The 17002-nt window shown below is 43.2% G+C and overlaps 1 protein-coding gene across 2 annotated transcripts in view; it reads right to left on the bottom strand.

The window, feature by feature from the left end:
- The window catches only part of Plod2 (procollagen-lysine,2-oxoglutarate 5-dioxygenase 2), a 71764-nt gene extending 58086 nt beyond the window's left edge, over positions 1-13678 (bottom strand). For both annotated transcript variants that reach the window (XM_059268370.1, XM_059268371.1), the window contains exon 1: positions 13550-13678. In XM_059268370.1, the coding sequence (XP_059124353.1) occupies positions 13550-13658 (109 nt within the window). In that variant the 5' untranslated portion in view covers positions 13659-13678. The remainder of the gene's footprint in view (positions 1-13549) is intronic.
- Between the last annotated feature and the right edge of the window lie 3324 nt (positions 13679-17002).

Below are 17002 nucleotides of genomic sequence, written 5' to 3'. Positions count from 1 at the left end.
AGACTGCAGCAGCACCTAGTAACAGAGCATCTATATACATTATCAAATATCCATAAGGAGAATGTCTTCTGCTCCAGAGCCACTGGGCTTGAGAGAGGTCAAGAGCAGCACAGTAAGAAGCATTATGGTGTAGCCAGATTTTTCTTTGGGCCACCAGCTCACACACACACCAAGCAACAACAACAACAACAACAAAAAAAAAAAAACCACAGACTTATTATGAAAGCTCATCCTATAGCTTAGGCTTGTTTCTAAGTAGCTCTTATAACTTAAATTAACCCATGTCTTTTAATCTACGTTCTATGACGTGGCTCGGTTACCTTTACTCTGTACTGTCTATCTTGCTTCTTCAACATCTGGCTGGCGACTCTGCCTTTCTTCTTCCCTGATCTCTATCTGTCCCCAGAAGTCTCGCCTAAGCTCTTCCTGTCTAGCTATTGGCCATTCAGTTCTTTATTAAACCAATCACAGTGACACATCTTCACATAGTATAAGTGAATATTCTGCAACATTATGGTTATCTCTTTCTATGACCTGTGCCCAGTGCAGGGACACAAAGTGTCAAAGAGTGAAGGCATGGAACAGCAGTGCACTGCATCCCTCCCCCGCAAATCCCTTGCAGCCCTGTGTCCTGTGGGAAATTCTAGGGTGTCTCTGTCAGTCTGTCAATCTATCTGTCTGTGTGCCTGCCTAACTGCCTGTCCCTCTCTCCCTCCTCCCCTTCTCTCCCTTCCCTTCTCCTCCTCCTCCTCTCTCCCCTTTCTTCTCTCTTTCCCCACCAAGAGAAGAAAAATGGATTTCAGGTAAAATTACCTGATTCTGAAAACCTAACACGATTTGACTTTTCTGAAATCCCATAAGCAGGAGAGATTTGACTAGAGTACAGTGGAGAAAGCTGTGAGGTGAGTTCAGGGACAGAGAAAATGGATCTGATCTAGCAGACCTCCTGGAGAAGGGATTTCTGAGAAACAGCAGCAAAGATGAATTCAGAGAGTCATAGCTTCAGATCATGTATTTAAGGCCCTTACCTGCCTCAGCCCTTTAATAACTGGTACATACACTTCTACCGAAGACTAGAGAAGCAGAGGTGACAAGGGAGTGGCTGGAACGTGTCTGAGTACCTGGACTAATCAGAGGAGTCTGGGGGACTCAGGAGGGGACAGGTGAATCATAGATTCATGATCACAGCTTCCAAGGAAATCTGGGCTTAGAAAGAAAAAAATACATCAGAAGAATGAGGAAATATTTAAGTTTTGAAATTGAGTATATAATCAGAATCATCAAAAAGACAGTATCTACACTGTATGATTTATCATTTGTTTCCTTTAAGTCCCTAGGAAAATACTGTCTCTACAACTCAGCTGTTAACACCCACCGAAATCCTGTATTTCTCCCATTATCTGAACATAAGAGTAATTCCACTATTTTAGATTCCACCTTAAAAATGCTAACTAGGTTTATACTTATTAAAATTGCACAAATGTAATAGCACAAATTGGGCAATTTCTATTTGTAGGCATGCTTCTTTTAAAGGTATTATCATATTTAATATTCAAATAATTGCCTAGGTAACAACATTACTATTAGAGAACTATTATAATAAAGAGAGGATAAGAAGCTTGTATGGAGGATAATCTGCTAATGTGTGATACCTTAAGTCTCTGTTTTCATCCAAAGGCTTTATCCTCTTAACTATTGCCCTACACATTGTTTCCACATCATCTTTCACAGTTACTATGTAAGCAGTTTGTAAGCCTTTGGCTTTCAAATACATCATGTATCCCAGTATCAGAGGCAACATCATAGCTACTTTTAACTGGCAGTTTGGCGTCTATCAGAGTTCCATGTTTAACCTTCTCTGGCTGTTCTCAGAAAGCAAGCACATTCTTCTCTATTCCTTCTACATTTCTCTTAGTATTTCAAAAGAAAGTAATGCCATCCTTAAACTTATTGTAATGTTAAACAGAATGAAAGTGGAATTAATACAGCTATTCAGGTCATTCACAGCAGAGCAGACTTACAATTCAATTCATCATCAGAAGTAACAAGAGACATGTGAATCAGCACCCTGTTCATGGAACATCCATGTACAGTTGATAATATCTACACTTCTCCATCTCTGCTAATGATGGAAGAAGCCAGCTGATTTCCTGCAAATGTGTGTGTGTGTGTGTGTGTGTGTGTGTGTGTGTACTGCCAGAGTACACTCACAGGAAACCACAAGCTGAATGCATGATGGTCTAGCAAGAACAGCTGGACAGTCCCGCCAATATGGTCCATATAAAATGCCATGGCATCAATTAGCATAACCTAGATAAACTCCTACAGTGAAACTGTTCAAAATATATTTCTACTTTAGACAGAATTAAAGGTTCTACTTAGTAATCAAAATACCTCCAATGCCAGTGCCTATCAACGGATTCTGATTAACATTTTTATTAATTGTCTGTACCCTTTCAGATCACATAATTTGTAATTTTCTTCCACACTTGAAAGCAATTTCTCTGCCTCTCCTCTATCACCTCTTCACATGAGTATTTTTCAAAAGGTTTTTCTAAAACTTAAATATACTCTTCAATTAATTCACATGTGAGTGATTATGACTACTGAGAAAAATGCACGTACACCTATGAAGAATTTGTTTCCTTTCATTTTCAGTATTAGGGATTGAACACAGGTCCTTGAACATGATAGTCAAGCACTCTTAACACCGAGCTGCTCACACAGAACTCAAGTCTAGTTATAAAGAAAACGCATTATCAGCGATGGCTTTTTCTTAGCTGGTGCATGTTTTAAAACACTCATACGTCAGCCAGGAGCATCTAATCCCACCCAAGTCATCATAAGCCACACAAACACCTTAGTCAGATAACTGAGCCATTAACTGATTTACATGATGAGCTTAGCTATTTAGGACTGACACCCTGTAGGGGAAAATGCTTGCACTTGAAGAACATAAGAACATCAAATATGCAATACTTAGAAATGTAAAGATTAGTTAACTGGTGGCTGGGGAGATGGCTCAATACATAAAGTGCTTGCCCCCAAACTTGAAGACCAGAATTTAGATACTCAGCATCCATATTAAAAACTGAGTACATACGGTGTGTTAGTAATTCCAAGATTATATTTATATAATCCAAGGAAAAAATTAAATTTATTTTAATAATAACAGTAATCTTGAAGGAAGACAGGGAAATCCTAGGGGCAAGCTAACTGGCTAAAATACTGGAGCACTGGGTTTAGGGAGAGATCTCAATGAATAAAGTGCAGAGGGACCGAGGATGATACCCAGCCTCAATCTCTGCCTTTCACACACACACACACATATACACACTCATGTGTACCCACATTCATGTGTACGCACACATGTGTAAATGTGCATGCACACCTATACACAAAAGAGTTTAGCATTTTAATATATTAGATGTTTCTTTAATATACTAGGACAAATAATTACTAAGATTTATCTGCTTACTCAACAAATCACGGTTAATTCCCCAGTACTCAAGACGAATGCTTTTGCAATTTTAGAGTATCGCAACAAAAGTAATTTTACTTTTTCAAAATGTACACTTGTTCTTTCCAGTTGTCTGAACTTCTCCCTTTCATTTACCTAACGTCATTTTTGAGAGTTGGGAGTTTAGTTCACTGGTAGAGCGCTTGCCTAGCAAGAGCAAAACCCTAAGTTTGGTCTTTAACTGTGGGAGGTTGGTGTGGTCCTTTTGGAAACAGTACGTAAAATAGTCCCAGAAAAAGAAAGAAAAGAAAAAGGAATCCGCCTAGGATTATCAGTAAGATTGTACCACTCACTAGATAACATTCGGCTCTGGAGGTGCAAACAGGAAGAACAAATACTGCTGAGACAGCAACCTAGCAACAGGTCAGAGAAGGCATGCTCAGGGTCACTCCATTCCAAAGGCTTAAGGGGGATCTCTGTAGCTAACAGCACATGCGAGCAGGCACGTACACTCGTGAGCACAGGCACACAGGCAAGCACAAACACACACACACACACACACACACACACACACACACACACACACACACACAAGCATGCACACACTCCTGCACTTTTCTTCAATAAAGTGATTTCTTTTGAACGTATGATTCTAGCTCACTAAATGCCATATTTTAAAACTACAGGATGAATCTATTTCAGTAACAAACTGAAGAGTGTCAATTTTTAAATAGTACACACTACACAGGCTGACTTTTAACCATTCCATGGTTACCAGCATCATCTTTGTTAATTTATACATTTCAAATAGGAAGGAAGCAACAAAATATACAGTTCTTTTTTAAAAAGCTTTACAATATTTAAATGTACTGGATTCTCGAATTCCTCTGAGAAGACAGAAATAGCTTCATATAAACACTAGACTGTTTTCCTCTCTCATGAAACATTTGGAGCATTTTAAAATGTAAATTTAATTCTAGTTATTGTTGGCATTATTATCTTACCTCTAAATCAAAAGCTCATTAAGAAAAAAGCCACATCAAGTTTCAGTCAAATCCCATGTGAGATACAATAACTAAGAGCAAACACAAATTTCAAAATACAAGACCACTGTGTATCTCTGTTCTCCTTGGCCTAATAAAATAATAGTTAAGTTTCCCAAGGCCTCTTTTCTGATTCTGGCAGTACTTGGTTTCTGCCACTCATCCTACATTTAGAATTCAAGAAGTATCAAGTATCAGAGACGGAAAGATCATACACTGCAAATCAAGTTTGCTAGGGGGCGTGGGGGCTCAGGCTGCAGAATGAAGGGCTCTCAGATCCCTGCCTCCTGGCGCCAGCTGTCTACTCTCTTCCCCATGATTCATCCCAAAGGCTCTTTGATTTCTCCAGCTTTACATATGAATTATTTCCTATCATGATTCCTACAATTGCAGTGTACAAAAGAACTGGATCTATGGTGGGTTTGTTTGTGTTATTTTTTCCTTCCCTCCACACAAAGCACAAAACAAGTCATTGAATAAATATTTGAGCCCTGAAATACTGTCATACCTACAGTATTAAACAATGAGAACTGTGGTACTGTTATCTACCAACAGAAAATATTATTAGGGGAAAAATAGTTTAGCTACTTAAATTAGCAGTAAACCATAGAATCACAAAAGCCATTGCAAATCAGTACTCAAAACCTAGAACTTTGGCCGGGCGGTGGTGGCGCACGCCTTTAATCCCAGCACTCGGGAGGCAGAGCCAGGCGGATCTCTGTGAGTTTGAGGCCAGCCTGGGCTACCAAGTGAGTTCCAGGTAAGGCGCAAAGCTACACAGAGAAACCCTGTCTCGAAAAACCAAAAAAAAAAAAAAAAAAAAAAAAAAACCTAGAATTTTAGCAATACCAGTTGGTTTACCAGCTCCACTGGAAGACCACACATCCAAGAATATTTAGACAGCACAAACTAGCCTTGAAGGGTTTTTTAAAAAGGACACAGCAGGGTGGGTAGGGAAGGGGGTTCACCTGGGAAAATTTGGTGGAAGAGGTGAATATGATCAAAACATGTACAGACTCAAAATTCTCAAAGAACTAGTAAAGAAAAAGGGGACTCATACATGTACAATAAATAAGTAAATGAATAAAAGCACAAACTCTTCCTCCTAGTGAAGAAAACGGAATGCTAAATGGGTAGGGTTTACGCTAACATGTGGCCAAGAGGTTACAAATCTGACCATCCATGAGCTCTTGTCTACCTTGAATGTCACTCACAGACTCCTGCCTTGGAAAACATCTGTCTGTGAAACACTGTGCTGGGAAAAACTAGGAGATAAAGAAGTAACCAAACAAAAGTTAGGCAGGAGTTTCCAGAACCCAGGAGTGTGCCAAGAGCATGAGGTTCTAAGGACGCCGAGGTCAGAAAACACTGAGAACTCTGTCTGCTACATGGGTCTGTTCATTTCTTTGCTTTGGTGATTTTCCAGATTCGGGTTTGGTTTTGTTTTGCCCTTGGTTACCTAGTAAAGTCACTGTTTAAAAAATTCCAACCTTGTCTAAACTAAACTAAGAAGAAAAAGAGAACTGTCCTCTAGAAGTGGTCGGCAGGAATTAGTAGGGCCTGGATGAGCAGCCCATTCTGGTCACAGCCACAGTGCCAGCTGGCAGCCAGGAAATACCAGCATGGTTGGAATGGGAGCTGGGACCTCTGAAGACAAGAGGCCTCAGAGCTGGCTTGGGCAGGACTGGAAAATCCCAAACAAACAACCATTCGGCTCTGGGCACAAGGGCTTGCAAGACTTCCTGGGAGAGTGGGTTAGCCAGGTCATTTGGGTTTTCAAAGACAGTGATTTAAATTCTCTATCTGCAGAATTTTTCAAAACAAAATAGCTGCTGGTGTTTACCATACTTATACAACCAAGGAGAGTTTTTAAATGCTTGAGGAACCGTCTGAGACTCGATCTAGATCACCAAAAATAGGGGCCATGCATGGTGACACAGGACTGTAATCCCAGCATCAATGAGACAGAGGCAAGAGGACCAGCAGTTTACTAAGTGAGATGTGACCATAAAAAAAAGAAAAGTACCTAATAACTGGCTCCCCTCTGTGCAACAGGTATTAAGTACTGAGCACCCTAAAACCCTATATAAACTATGGCTCCAAGCTAACTAAACCAAAGTCAGTTGGCCTGGATTCTAGAAAGAAGGGTGGCTTCTGGGTATGTCCCCTACCAACCAATGATGCTCCAGCATCAGGAACTTAGTGAATGCTTGGATACACGCACTTCTTCCACTTATCGCTAAGCCTGCAGGAGAGTCAACCATGCTGTGTGCACTGTTCAGTCACAGGAAAGAAAGGTATCCAACAGGCAACAAGTAGGACCGATTGTCAGGCAAAGTTTATTGGAGAACAGGACTGGACTCTGGGGTGAAAGGGAAGTTTCAACCGGCTTAGAAACAGCAGAGTTGGTTATTTTAAGGTCCCTGGTGAGACAATTGGGAGAGGGGAGGTGTCCTACCCAAGAAAGTAGGCCCAGGGCTAGCTGACATCACCCAGTTAGACTCAGGGAAATCCTTGCTTGTATTTCTGAGGGAAATGTTTGTAAGGTCCCTGGGGCAGTCCTGGATAAGGGTCATCTGTGTGACAATGGCTAGAGTTGGATGTCATGAGATAGTTTTGTTGTCTGCAATACCCCTGCAGTCCAAGTTATCTGTAAAGAGGGATTAGCTTGTAGGAGAGCCGTGAAGGAGAGACCAGTGGGAGTGGAGTCTTCATCTGTGGGGATCTAAGAAGCAGCACTTGCCTGTCAGCCCTCCCTGGCAGTTCCAGAATGGGGATGAGAAAATGGGGTGGCAGCGGCCTCGTGTGAGAGGGTTTGTGACCTAGCCCATATTTAATATCTCATGTGTATCTGAGTGTCTGGGACAGTGAGGGTAAGAGCATAAGAACTGTCTGTGCTGAGGTGGATGTGATGGTTCATACCACAACCCCAGAGGCTGAGGCAGGAGGATTTTGTTTGAAGCCACGCTGAGCTACATAGTCAGGCCCTCCTCCTCTTCAAAACACAAAAATCACATATTTGAAAGTTCATTTACTTAAAACAAAACAAAAAAAAAACCTTCACCTGTCTGTGTGGAACGTAAGATAATAGTGAAATCAAATGAAAAGCCTCTTTCACACTGCTTTTTGAAGAAACCTTAAAACTGAACAGCAGATGGAGGAGTCCTCAGCAACATTTGACAGGCAACCCTAAAGCAAATGAGCCCAAAGTAAGTTAACATAATAAATAGATGGCTTATGCATCCAACAATAAGCTAAGCAATACTAAAATCAATAAATTATCAATAAAACAAATGAGATGTAATTTTAAGTCTGGCCTACTTAAGAAACTCACACGCTAGTTTGACAGAAACACCTCCTCACAAGCCCACACTTGGGCCCACATATGACTGTATGTTAACTGAAAATCATTGCTGGGACTGTTGATAGTGATAATCATGTTTTGTAGGTTTCATAAAAGTTTGAAATGTGGTGGTTGGTTGGTCTGTTTTCATCTCTGGCGAAGACTCTTCTGTACAGCTGCCCTTCAGGAACAGAAATCCACAGGCAGAAGGGAAGGCCACTCCAGGGCAAGAGCTCTCCCTGTCCTGGCATTGCGGGGAGTCTCCCTGTCACTCAGAAACTGGCAAAGATGCGGGTATTTTTTGAGAAGTGGCAATCGAAAAGAGCAGGGAAAGGGAGGATTTCAGTGTTGGCTGCTCTGGAAATGATGAGTAAAGACTGCCCATGGCCTCCTTATAGAGACATCTTACTGGCTGGGCAACAGACTAGACATTAAGGGAAAGTTCTGGTAGCTGTGTAGAAGTATTATACAGGACTAACAAACTGACTCCCCATAGGTCCCTCTGCACATAATCACCTCTCCTTCAAGTCTAAGAAAACTCCTATGGTAACAGGAATGCAACACTCTTGCTATTTTGAGGAAATTGTTGCAAGTCATGAGTCATACAGGTAAGTTCATAATTGCTCTGGCTTGAATGAATTTTTAAAATAAGGATATTCATAATGTTATAGAAAGGAAATCTACTTGTCTGCACGAAAATAACATATCTCCAATCTAAGTGAAGTTATCCTGAATGAAAAATATTAAAACTTACATGAAGTTACTGTCTTTTAAGTTTAAACCACATTTTTTGCATAAACGGTAACTTATCTGAAGTTACATGTTGAAATTATGAAGTGTTGCAAGTATAACAAGTATCCTTGTGACTGTTAGCAGGGTAATAATTTAACAGCTCCACCAAATGTCAACAATGTCAGCAATTGCCTAACAAGCCAAGCTTTCAGTACAGTGACACTGTCCATACTCTACTACTCTGAGTAACTATTTGGGGCTAACTACAATCTCAATAGCTTTGGAAATCACTCCTGTATAGTGTGTTCACAGAGAAAAAAAAAGTAAAATACACACACAAAACAGTTCAAGTCACTTGAAAATACACCACGTTCTCTGTTAGCCTGATTTACTGTTACAGTTACAGGAGACTAAAAATTCTGAATGACAAATGTACTAATTATTTCACTCAAAGAACTAAGCCAAAGTGAATCACCAAGGTCCTTGAATAAATTTCTAGAATATAAATAACCCTAAAGAAAAGAAAAATGCATCTCCTTCCCATCTGGCCAAAGTAAAGTTTTTTGGTCTTTGACTACATAAACAGTATTTACACCAAAGTATATATCTAGTTAAGATTCAAGTGTTGTATTTCAAAAACTGCAGAAATCACTGGCAACATCTAAAATGAAAACCAGGCCTCTGCCATGCCCAGAGCCAGCTGCTACTGTCCCAAATGTGGCTCTTTCCAAGAGAGGAGCAATCAACATGTGTTACAGCTTCAATGAGAATGTCATCTCCTACGGCAAGGACCAGCACAGGGCAAGACGGTGAACATTTTAGACTGCGTACTCAATTCCATCTGGGTGGAACTACTCAGCTCTGCCTGGGAACACTAATACCACCACAGACAACGTGCCAGCACATGAATGTGACTGCAGTCAATACAGCCTCTAGTTCATAAAGTTTGCACATGCCATGATATACTACTTTCCTTTCTGATCTTTTCCATCCATCCGACAATGTGAAGTCTGTTTGCTGGAAGGTCATACAAAAACACATAGCCGGTTTCACCTTACGGATTTGGCCTATGGTTGGTAGTCTATGCCTTGGCTGAGGGGCAAATTGGCCTTCAGCCTTGCACATATACCAGTATGTACATAACCTACGAACAGCATGCTTTTCCTGTTAAACATCCCTCTCTCTAAGCCACTGAAGCCCAGCTGCTATTTTCTTTCCCTGTACCCAACAGAGCGATAATGAAGGCAGGAAGGGCATGGAGAAACAGAAACAGCCTGGAGAAAGGGTACACTCTCTCTTATTGCTCCCCAGTGGCCTTGTGGGAGGTGTGGACCATCTCAAATCTCAATACTGGCCCTATAACGGACTGCGGCACACAAGCACCCGAGAGGAACACCATCTGCATCACCTTTTATAAGAAAAATCGGGAGAAAACATGAGCTGTGGAGAAGACCCAACAGTGACTTGGAAACAAGGTCCTGGCTGACAGGACACGGTTACAGTGCTCAGTCTTGGTAGCAAGGGTACCTGAGGGAGAAAAAACGCTCCGCCAAGTTAGGTGAAGGCCTGGAAAAAAAAAAAAAAAAGCAGCTACTAACCTCACTGGCTGCATACTACTTTTCATAACTCTTAAAGGAGACCTTCAGCTTAACAAAATAAATGGTGAATCTCTTTGTGGTAAAAGGGGCCAGGCCTGCATTCTGAAGAATGTAATCTATAAGTCATTAAATCATAAACACAAAGCAAAACAGGTTTGAGGTGCATAAACCCACCATATTAAAAAGTTATAAAAGAAAGAAAAACAAAATTAAAGACAGCCAGGAGAGGAATTTCCTATGTCCTAGACTGCCTGGGAGAACTACAGAGAAGACAGACAGACAGACAGAGGAAGTACAGAGGAGTTTCCCTCCTACCCTCCCACAGCCTCTCCAGGGACTGGCTTTCCTCCCTCCACCCTGTAAATTGCTGGTTTGCATCAGCAGATAGGAACAAGCCTTTTCTGTCTTCCTCGAATGCACCATAGCAAGTTAAAGAGCTTATAAATGGGCATCATTGAAAAATACTAGTCTTAACAGAAATGTCTGAATTTCCTTCGATTTTGCTTCAAACTTGGTCTTTGCCCAATTTAGTTCATAAAACAGTCAAGGTGCCTCTAAAGGCACACACCAGTCTGGATCCAGGTCTAGCACCCAGACTGCAAAGACTTGGCAGGAACTCACTCCCCTCCTCTCATCTAGAAGGCATGGAGTACAGAAACAAGCACCGACACACGAACTGGACTGAAGCACTCCGCCTGGGAAAGCTGCAAGAGAGAGAATTCTGACAAATGTTTCAAGGACAAATGAGTACAAATGATGCTTTTCATTAAGATCTTCTCTACAACTCGGGAGGCAGAACCAGGTGGATCTCTGTGAGTTCGAGGCCAGCCTGGGCTACCAAGTGAGTTCCAGGAAAGGCGCAAAGCTACACAGAGAAACCCTGTCTCGAAAAACCAAAAAAAAAAAAAAAAAAAAAAAAAAAAAAAAAAAAAAAGATCTTGTCTACATTGCTCTCTTGGTCTGGAATACAGGGGCAGCCAAAAGGCACCCAGGGCAGCAGACCTTTCAGGTGCTGTAACAAGTAGGACATTCCCAACTGTTGAGCATACATCCCAAAGCAGGAAACCTATTCCAAAAGCACATTCACTGTAACAGTGGAAAATTCTTAGAAAAAAATTGCTTTCCAAAAAAATCCTGCCAGGCAAGGGGTAAGACCTGTAGTCCCAGCTACTCAGGAGGCTGATGTGAGAGGATCACAGGAGTCCAGGAGTTCCAGAAAAATTCTCAAAAATAAATGGAAGGGCAGAGGAGGAGCAACTCTCCTCCCGATACCATTATGCCATGCTGCCTCTGGGACACCTATTTATCTTGCACAGATTCTCCAGCATGGACCATTTGCCTTTCAAGAGATTGACCTTTTGCTGTTTAGAAGATTTCGTTTGTTCTCATATCCAGAGCTGAGTGCTACGGGCAACTAGTGGGTAGAGGTCAAGGACACAGGTAATATTGTAATGCATAGGACAGCCACCAGGAGCAAAGGAGTATGGCCCAAACTATTGATAGAGCCAAGAAATGCTGAGAGAGTCCACTCCTTCTGTGTGGGAGGGTGTGCCTTGTGAAGGTATGAAGACAATCTCGGGAGTCATTCCTCAGGTACCAGACACTTTTTGTTTGACACAGGGTCTCTCATTAGTGTGTATCTTCACCAGGCAGGCTACACTAGCTGGCCAGCCTGTCAGCTCCACGGATCTGCCTATGATCTCACCTTCAATGAGATTACAGGCACAGGCCGCCACGCCCAACCGTAAAGTGGACCTGGGGATCCAAACTCAGACCCTCACACTTCCAGGACAAGTACTTTACCAACCCAGCCATCTCGCCAGCTCTGAATACACTTTTTACTGACTAGCTGGGACACACTGACAAATAATGGGGTCAGAGGTGATTGGTACTCTTCCTGAAGACCTACTAATCTAGACAACTTACACCTTAGAAGATTATTTCCATATTTATGTAGTAATTTTCAGGTGTACTACCTCAAGGATAAAAATTAACCACAGCTGATAAATCTGAGCAAATTACCAAACAACGTATCTTCTGCACTTATTAGCTTATCACAGAACATGTAAGACCATCTACCTTTGTATGTAACCAGACTGGTTACTGTTCTGCTGGCTCCATTAGTACACACTAACATTTCCAACCTTTAGCTCATAACTGAACTCTGTGCCCACCTACCACAGACACCAAGTCTCAGATGTCAACCCTGGATTTTATATGGAAAACATTCGTATCTGAAATTCCCTTCCTCTGATGTGACAATCCATAAAACATTTAACATCTGATTCCAGGAAACTTAAAAGTTTGCACAGGGAAGGAGTTGATTTTTGACGACAAATTTAAAGGTAGCAGCCTGGCATGGATATCCTCTGTAAAAAGTGAGAGGTGGCATCCGAGTGGCATAAAACACAAAGAATTCTGGAGCCAAACTCTGAAATTAGCAAGTCCTCGAGGGTACTTTTATTTATCTTATTTGGGTGTTTTAACAAAGAAAATTTTCAAGGTAAGTTTTTTACACTTTATGTCTCTATTTGCATTTATTTGTGTGGTTCTCAAGTGTTATGCTAAAAGAAATGCTTTTGATGTGTGATTAAATTTAGCTCAAATTCAGAATAATCATACAGGTTCAGATTTCCCTGTGACTGATAGAATAAAGGCACACATTTCTGCAGCCAACAAAGCAAGCAGTGTTCCACAGAACCAGAGGCTGTTGAGCGCTTAAGTTTCATGAATTGCCCGAAGAGGAAGACAAAACGATGGGTACACAGACGAGCTGAACTTGTGCCAAATGTCACCCTCTGAACTGGAATCCCGAGGTAGAAATGCTTGCTCGTGGGCTTAGATTCCAGCAGAAAAGGATCCAACTAGCTACTGAAGAAGGCAAAATTATCGCATCCACCCACTAACGGTACATCAGGTCATTTAAACCCAAGGCTCAGGTCCAGGGAGTTGAGCCCAGGGCCCCAAAGTGGAAACCGCTGAAAGAACTCCCCTGCGCGATAAAGCGCAGCAAGTCCTGTTTAGACAAATAGGCGGCGGGGCTCTCCTCTGGCTGAACCCAGAAAGTTTTGTTCACACGATCTTGCCTCCTACTACTAGTTTTAGTTCAGCTTCCGAACACCGGCCAGGGCCAGAGCTCGGGGACGCCTGACTCTGCTTCCCAAAGTGGACCAGGAGGAGTGGGTGGGCGCGCAGTGGGTCCCGAGCGCGGTTTAGGGGCAGAGGCAGGATGGCGGGTGCTTCCCGGGGCGCTGCAAAGACCGTCACCGTCCATCCGAAAGCATGGAGCCCCCGCGGGTAGGTCCCGGGGCGGAAAGGAAAGATGCCCAGTGCCCGCCAGACCCGCCCGTGGAAGCCGGCGTGCGGAGCTCACCTGCAGGGATGCGCGAGGGCGTCTCCTCCGCCACGCCCAGGCCTGCCCCCCAGGAGAGCAGGGCGAGCACCGGCAGCAGCCGGCCGGACCTCGCTCCGTCGCCCCCCATTCGCCCCTGCGCCCGGGAGCCCGAGGCCTGCGGCGGCGACTTCTCGCGAGACGCGGAGACCCCGGAGAGCGCTGGGCCGGACCCGGGCCCGGGGCGGCGGCAGCGGCGGCAGCGGTGAGCGGGCTGCGCGGATCGCGCTGAGTGCGCGGACGCCGAAGCGGGCGGAGAGGACGGAACGGACTAACGCGGAGCCAGAGCGCACGGAGCGGACGAGCGAACCGGCGGCCAGGGCTGCGCCGGTTAAAGAGCGGCCCCGGAGGGCGGGCGGGCGGGGCCGGGGGCGGGGCGCTGCTCCTGGACCCCTCGTCCCGGGCGGTCGAGGCTGAGCCCCCACCCCCCCAGTCGCCTACGCCTACGTGCACCGCCTCACGCCCGGGCTCCCCGGAGCGCCTTTGCGAGCAGTGCGCCCCTCTTCCCTCTCCCCGCGTTCCAGAAGCTTCCACGGCGCGCCCTGTCCAGCCCTCCTCTACTGAACCGGGCGCTCCCGGAGGTGAGGGGTGACCACCGGGGCTGAGTAGGCTCTTGTCACACTCCCAGCCACAGTGATGATGGGGATTCCATCCCAGGACACTGTTACTTCTGAGCTTAGCCATCCCCATGTCGGAGAAGGCCAACCTTTTGGTTTTATTCTGTAAACAGAAACTTTTCATTGTGCGATGAACATTTCTCCGGCTGCTGAGGCCAGGAGAGCCGTAGACTCTTTCCAGTAATGAAGCTTGTAAATCTGGCCGATTCCTGGTCCAGCGTGTGCAACTTGAGACTGACTGTGCCTTAACATGATCTTCCTGTCCGGCACATGGAAAATTACTTCTGAGGATGTGGGGGAGCCATTCCTGGGCTCCTGGGAGCTGCCTCCACTACTTTGGGTTTTGATAAGTATGTCTATGCAAAATCATTTTTCCTGTGTTCTTATTCTTTAGCCCAGGATTTAAACTGAGTTGTGCGGGGGCAAAAGTTTTGACAACTTTCTCTCACACATTCCATGGTATTTCTTACTTAAAGAAGAAAGAATCAAATGGACTGCATTCAAGAATCTTCTACTTAAATCTCCCTGAAATAAGAGGAAGGAAATACTCATTCTACCTCAAAAGTTTTGAAGTCAAAAATTACTCAATTGTAAAATTAGCATAAAATCAAGAGGAATAGTAGTAGCTAGCATATTAAAACAGGTAGGAAAGTTTGTAAATATTTTGAGTGTGACATTTAGAGAAAAAGAAAATCCTGAGACTAAAACTAAGCCAGTTATTACAGTGTGTTGAAGGTTTTGAACTGTCTCCCTCCCTCCCCACGCCCCCTTTTTTTAGTAAAGGAAAATTGGGGAACGTTCAGAGATGAGTAGACATAGTCAAAGAGATGGAAAGTGTGACTGGAGAAGAATAAGGAAGAATGAACTGAGGCTTAGATTGTCTGAAGAAGGAACAGCTGAGGGATGGATCCTTTTACAGTATGAGTGGCAGGTGCAGCGTCATGAATCCTGGAAGAGCCAAGAAGAACCAGTCCTCAGAAAAATGGCTAGTCTTTAGGGTAAATACGTTTCCAGAATTCCATCCGTATCACTGCCAAGTTCCATGAACTTGACTTTCTGCTTCCCGAACCTCTGAAGTCCTCAATTTGCCTGCCTAGTACTGGAATTTCCATGTATGCTTAACTGTAGAGTCCACCAATAATTATTGGTTACTATGACATTCTCCTCCTCTGTTGAGTCTCAACGTCAGAACTTAAAAGCTTCTATAAAGCAAGTGTCTCTGAGATTTTCAAAATAGCCAGACGCTTCAATCACAGCCTGAAAGTGTCCCATTATGAAACCAAAGCCTTCCTGCCATCTCAGGTTGCCAGCCCTGCCTTCTGCTGGAGATGTCTACCTCACTGTTCCTATGACAAACATTTAGAATCTTTAGCTCATTAAATACAGATCTCACACCCAATTTCTTTGTCTTTGCTAATGATGTTCTACCTCACATGGCTTCAGATTGAAAAAAAAAAAATCTGCTCTCAATACTACCAACCCAGAGAACTGTTACTTTTTTCCTTTTCATTTTCTCCTTCCATTCTTTCTTTCCTGCTTAAGTAACACACCCCTAATGCCACAGCTGAAACTGTATTCTCATTGGCCAACTTTCCTGTGGCTGCTTCCTGTCTCAAACTGTGGCACTCTATATTATGGCTAGATCCATCATACTCGTTAATTTTTTCATCCCTAAATGCAAAGATTTCACAGAAGATCTGAAAACAGTCCTAACCCATTAATCTATGATTCAGATTATTCTACTAAAATATTAAACCACCTCATTCTATATCCTACACTTGATTGACTTGGCTTGCTTGGTCTACCAGAGCAGGAAGTTTTATTTTTACCCTGCAACGTTTGTATTGCAATCATTGACATCATTTGGGTTCCTCCATAGGCCGACCTTGACCCAAGGTTACAAGGAAGAGTGTTTTGTGTGGTGGTCAGAAGAAACTGACTAGGTGAGGTTGAGGAAATTCCAGAAAAGACAATAGGAGTTGATTCCTTCTATAGTCTACCACAGTGGGTGTGGCCCTTTGTCCACAGGCACTAATTTACCCCCATAGATAACCTAGCCAGGGTGAAGATACCTGGGCTATCTTTATTCTCACATCCGTCAATCATTGACTGAAGGGCCATGAAACACGTCTTGCTTTCCACATATTCCTAGCCAGCTGTGCTCAGAGATACAGCAACCCACCAATGATGGTGTAACTCTGGACTGTAAGAAGCCAGATTGACATGCTAAGAAATGGTGAGATCAGAGGAAAAAGCAGGAGTAGGCCTACATTCCTTGGTTCACATACCCTACCTTTCTGTGTAAAGATAACGTAAAACAGCCCACTCCTTCATTGAACTAACCAGCTCAAGAACCACCTTCTTACAGACTCCTATATCTTGTCCTACTACAACTTGGATAGGGCAGAATATTCAGAGTTCATGTTCATGCCAAGTAGTTGGCCAAGCCTATTTCCTTTGTAGTTTTTTCACTAGACTTTTTTCTAATGTCAGTGAAAACTTTTTGGAGTTTTATTCTCAAGTGAAGAAAAGATACTAAGTGTATAAATGCAACAAGTGATACAGAGAAATCAGGAATAGCAAAAACACGAAAGAAGAAATTTGCTGTAAATTTAAATAAAGGGTTCTGGGACAGCAATACAGAGAACATACTTGAGTTGTGTAGTGTGAGCAAGGTGATCCTGGCACCATAAACAGAAGCTCAGAGATCCTGAAGTTAGGGGACAAAGAGAAGCTGGGTTTCCATACTGTGTAAGAATAGTAAGATTTAAAAAAAAGTAAGATAAAACCTGAGAACTGATAACAAGAAAGAGGCAAA

This window comes from Peromyscus eremicus, chromosome 7, assembly GCF_949786415.1.
Source record: "Peromyscus eremicus chromosome 7, PerEre_H2_v1, whole genome shotgun sequence".
In the NCBI taxonomy this organism is placed as follows: domain Eukaryota; kingdom Metazoa; phylum Chordata; class Mammalia; order Rodentia; family Cricetidae; genus Peromyscus; species Peromyscus eremicus.
Note: the sequence above shows the minus strand (reverse complement) of the source record. Positions and strands in the feature narration are given on the sequence as shown.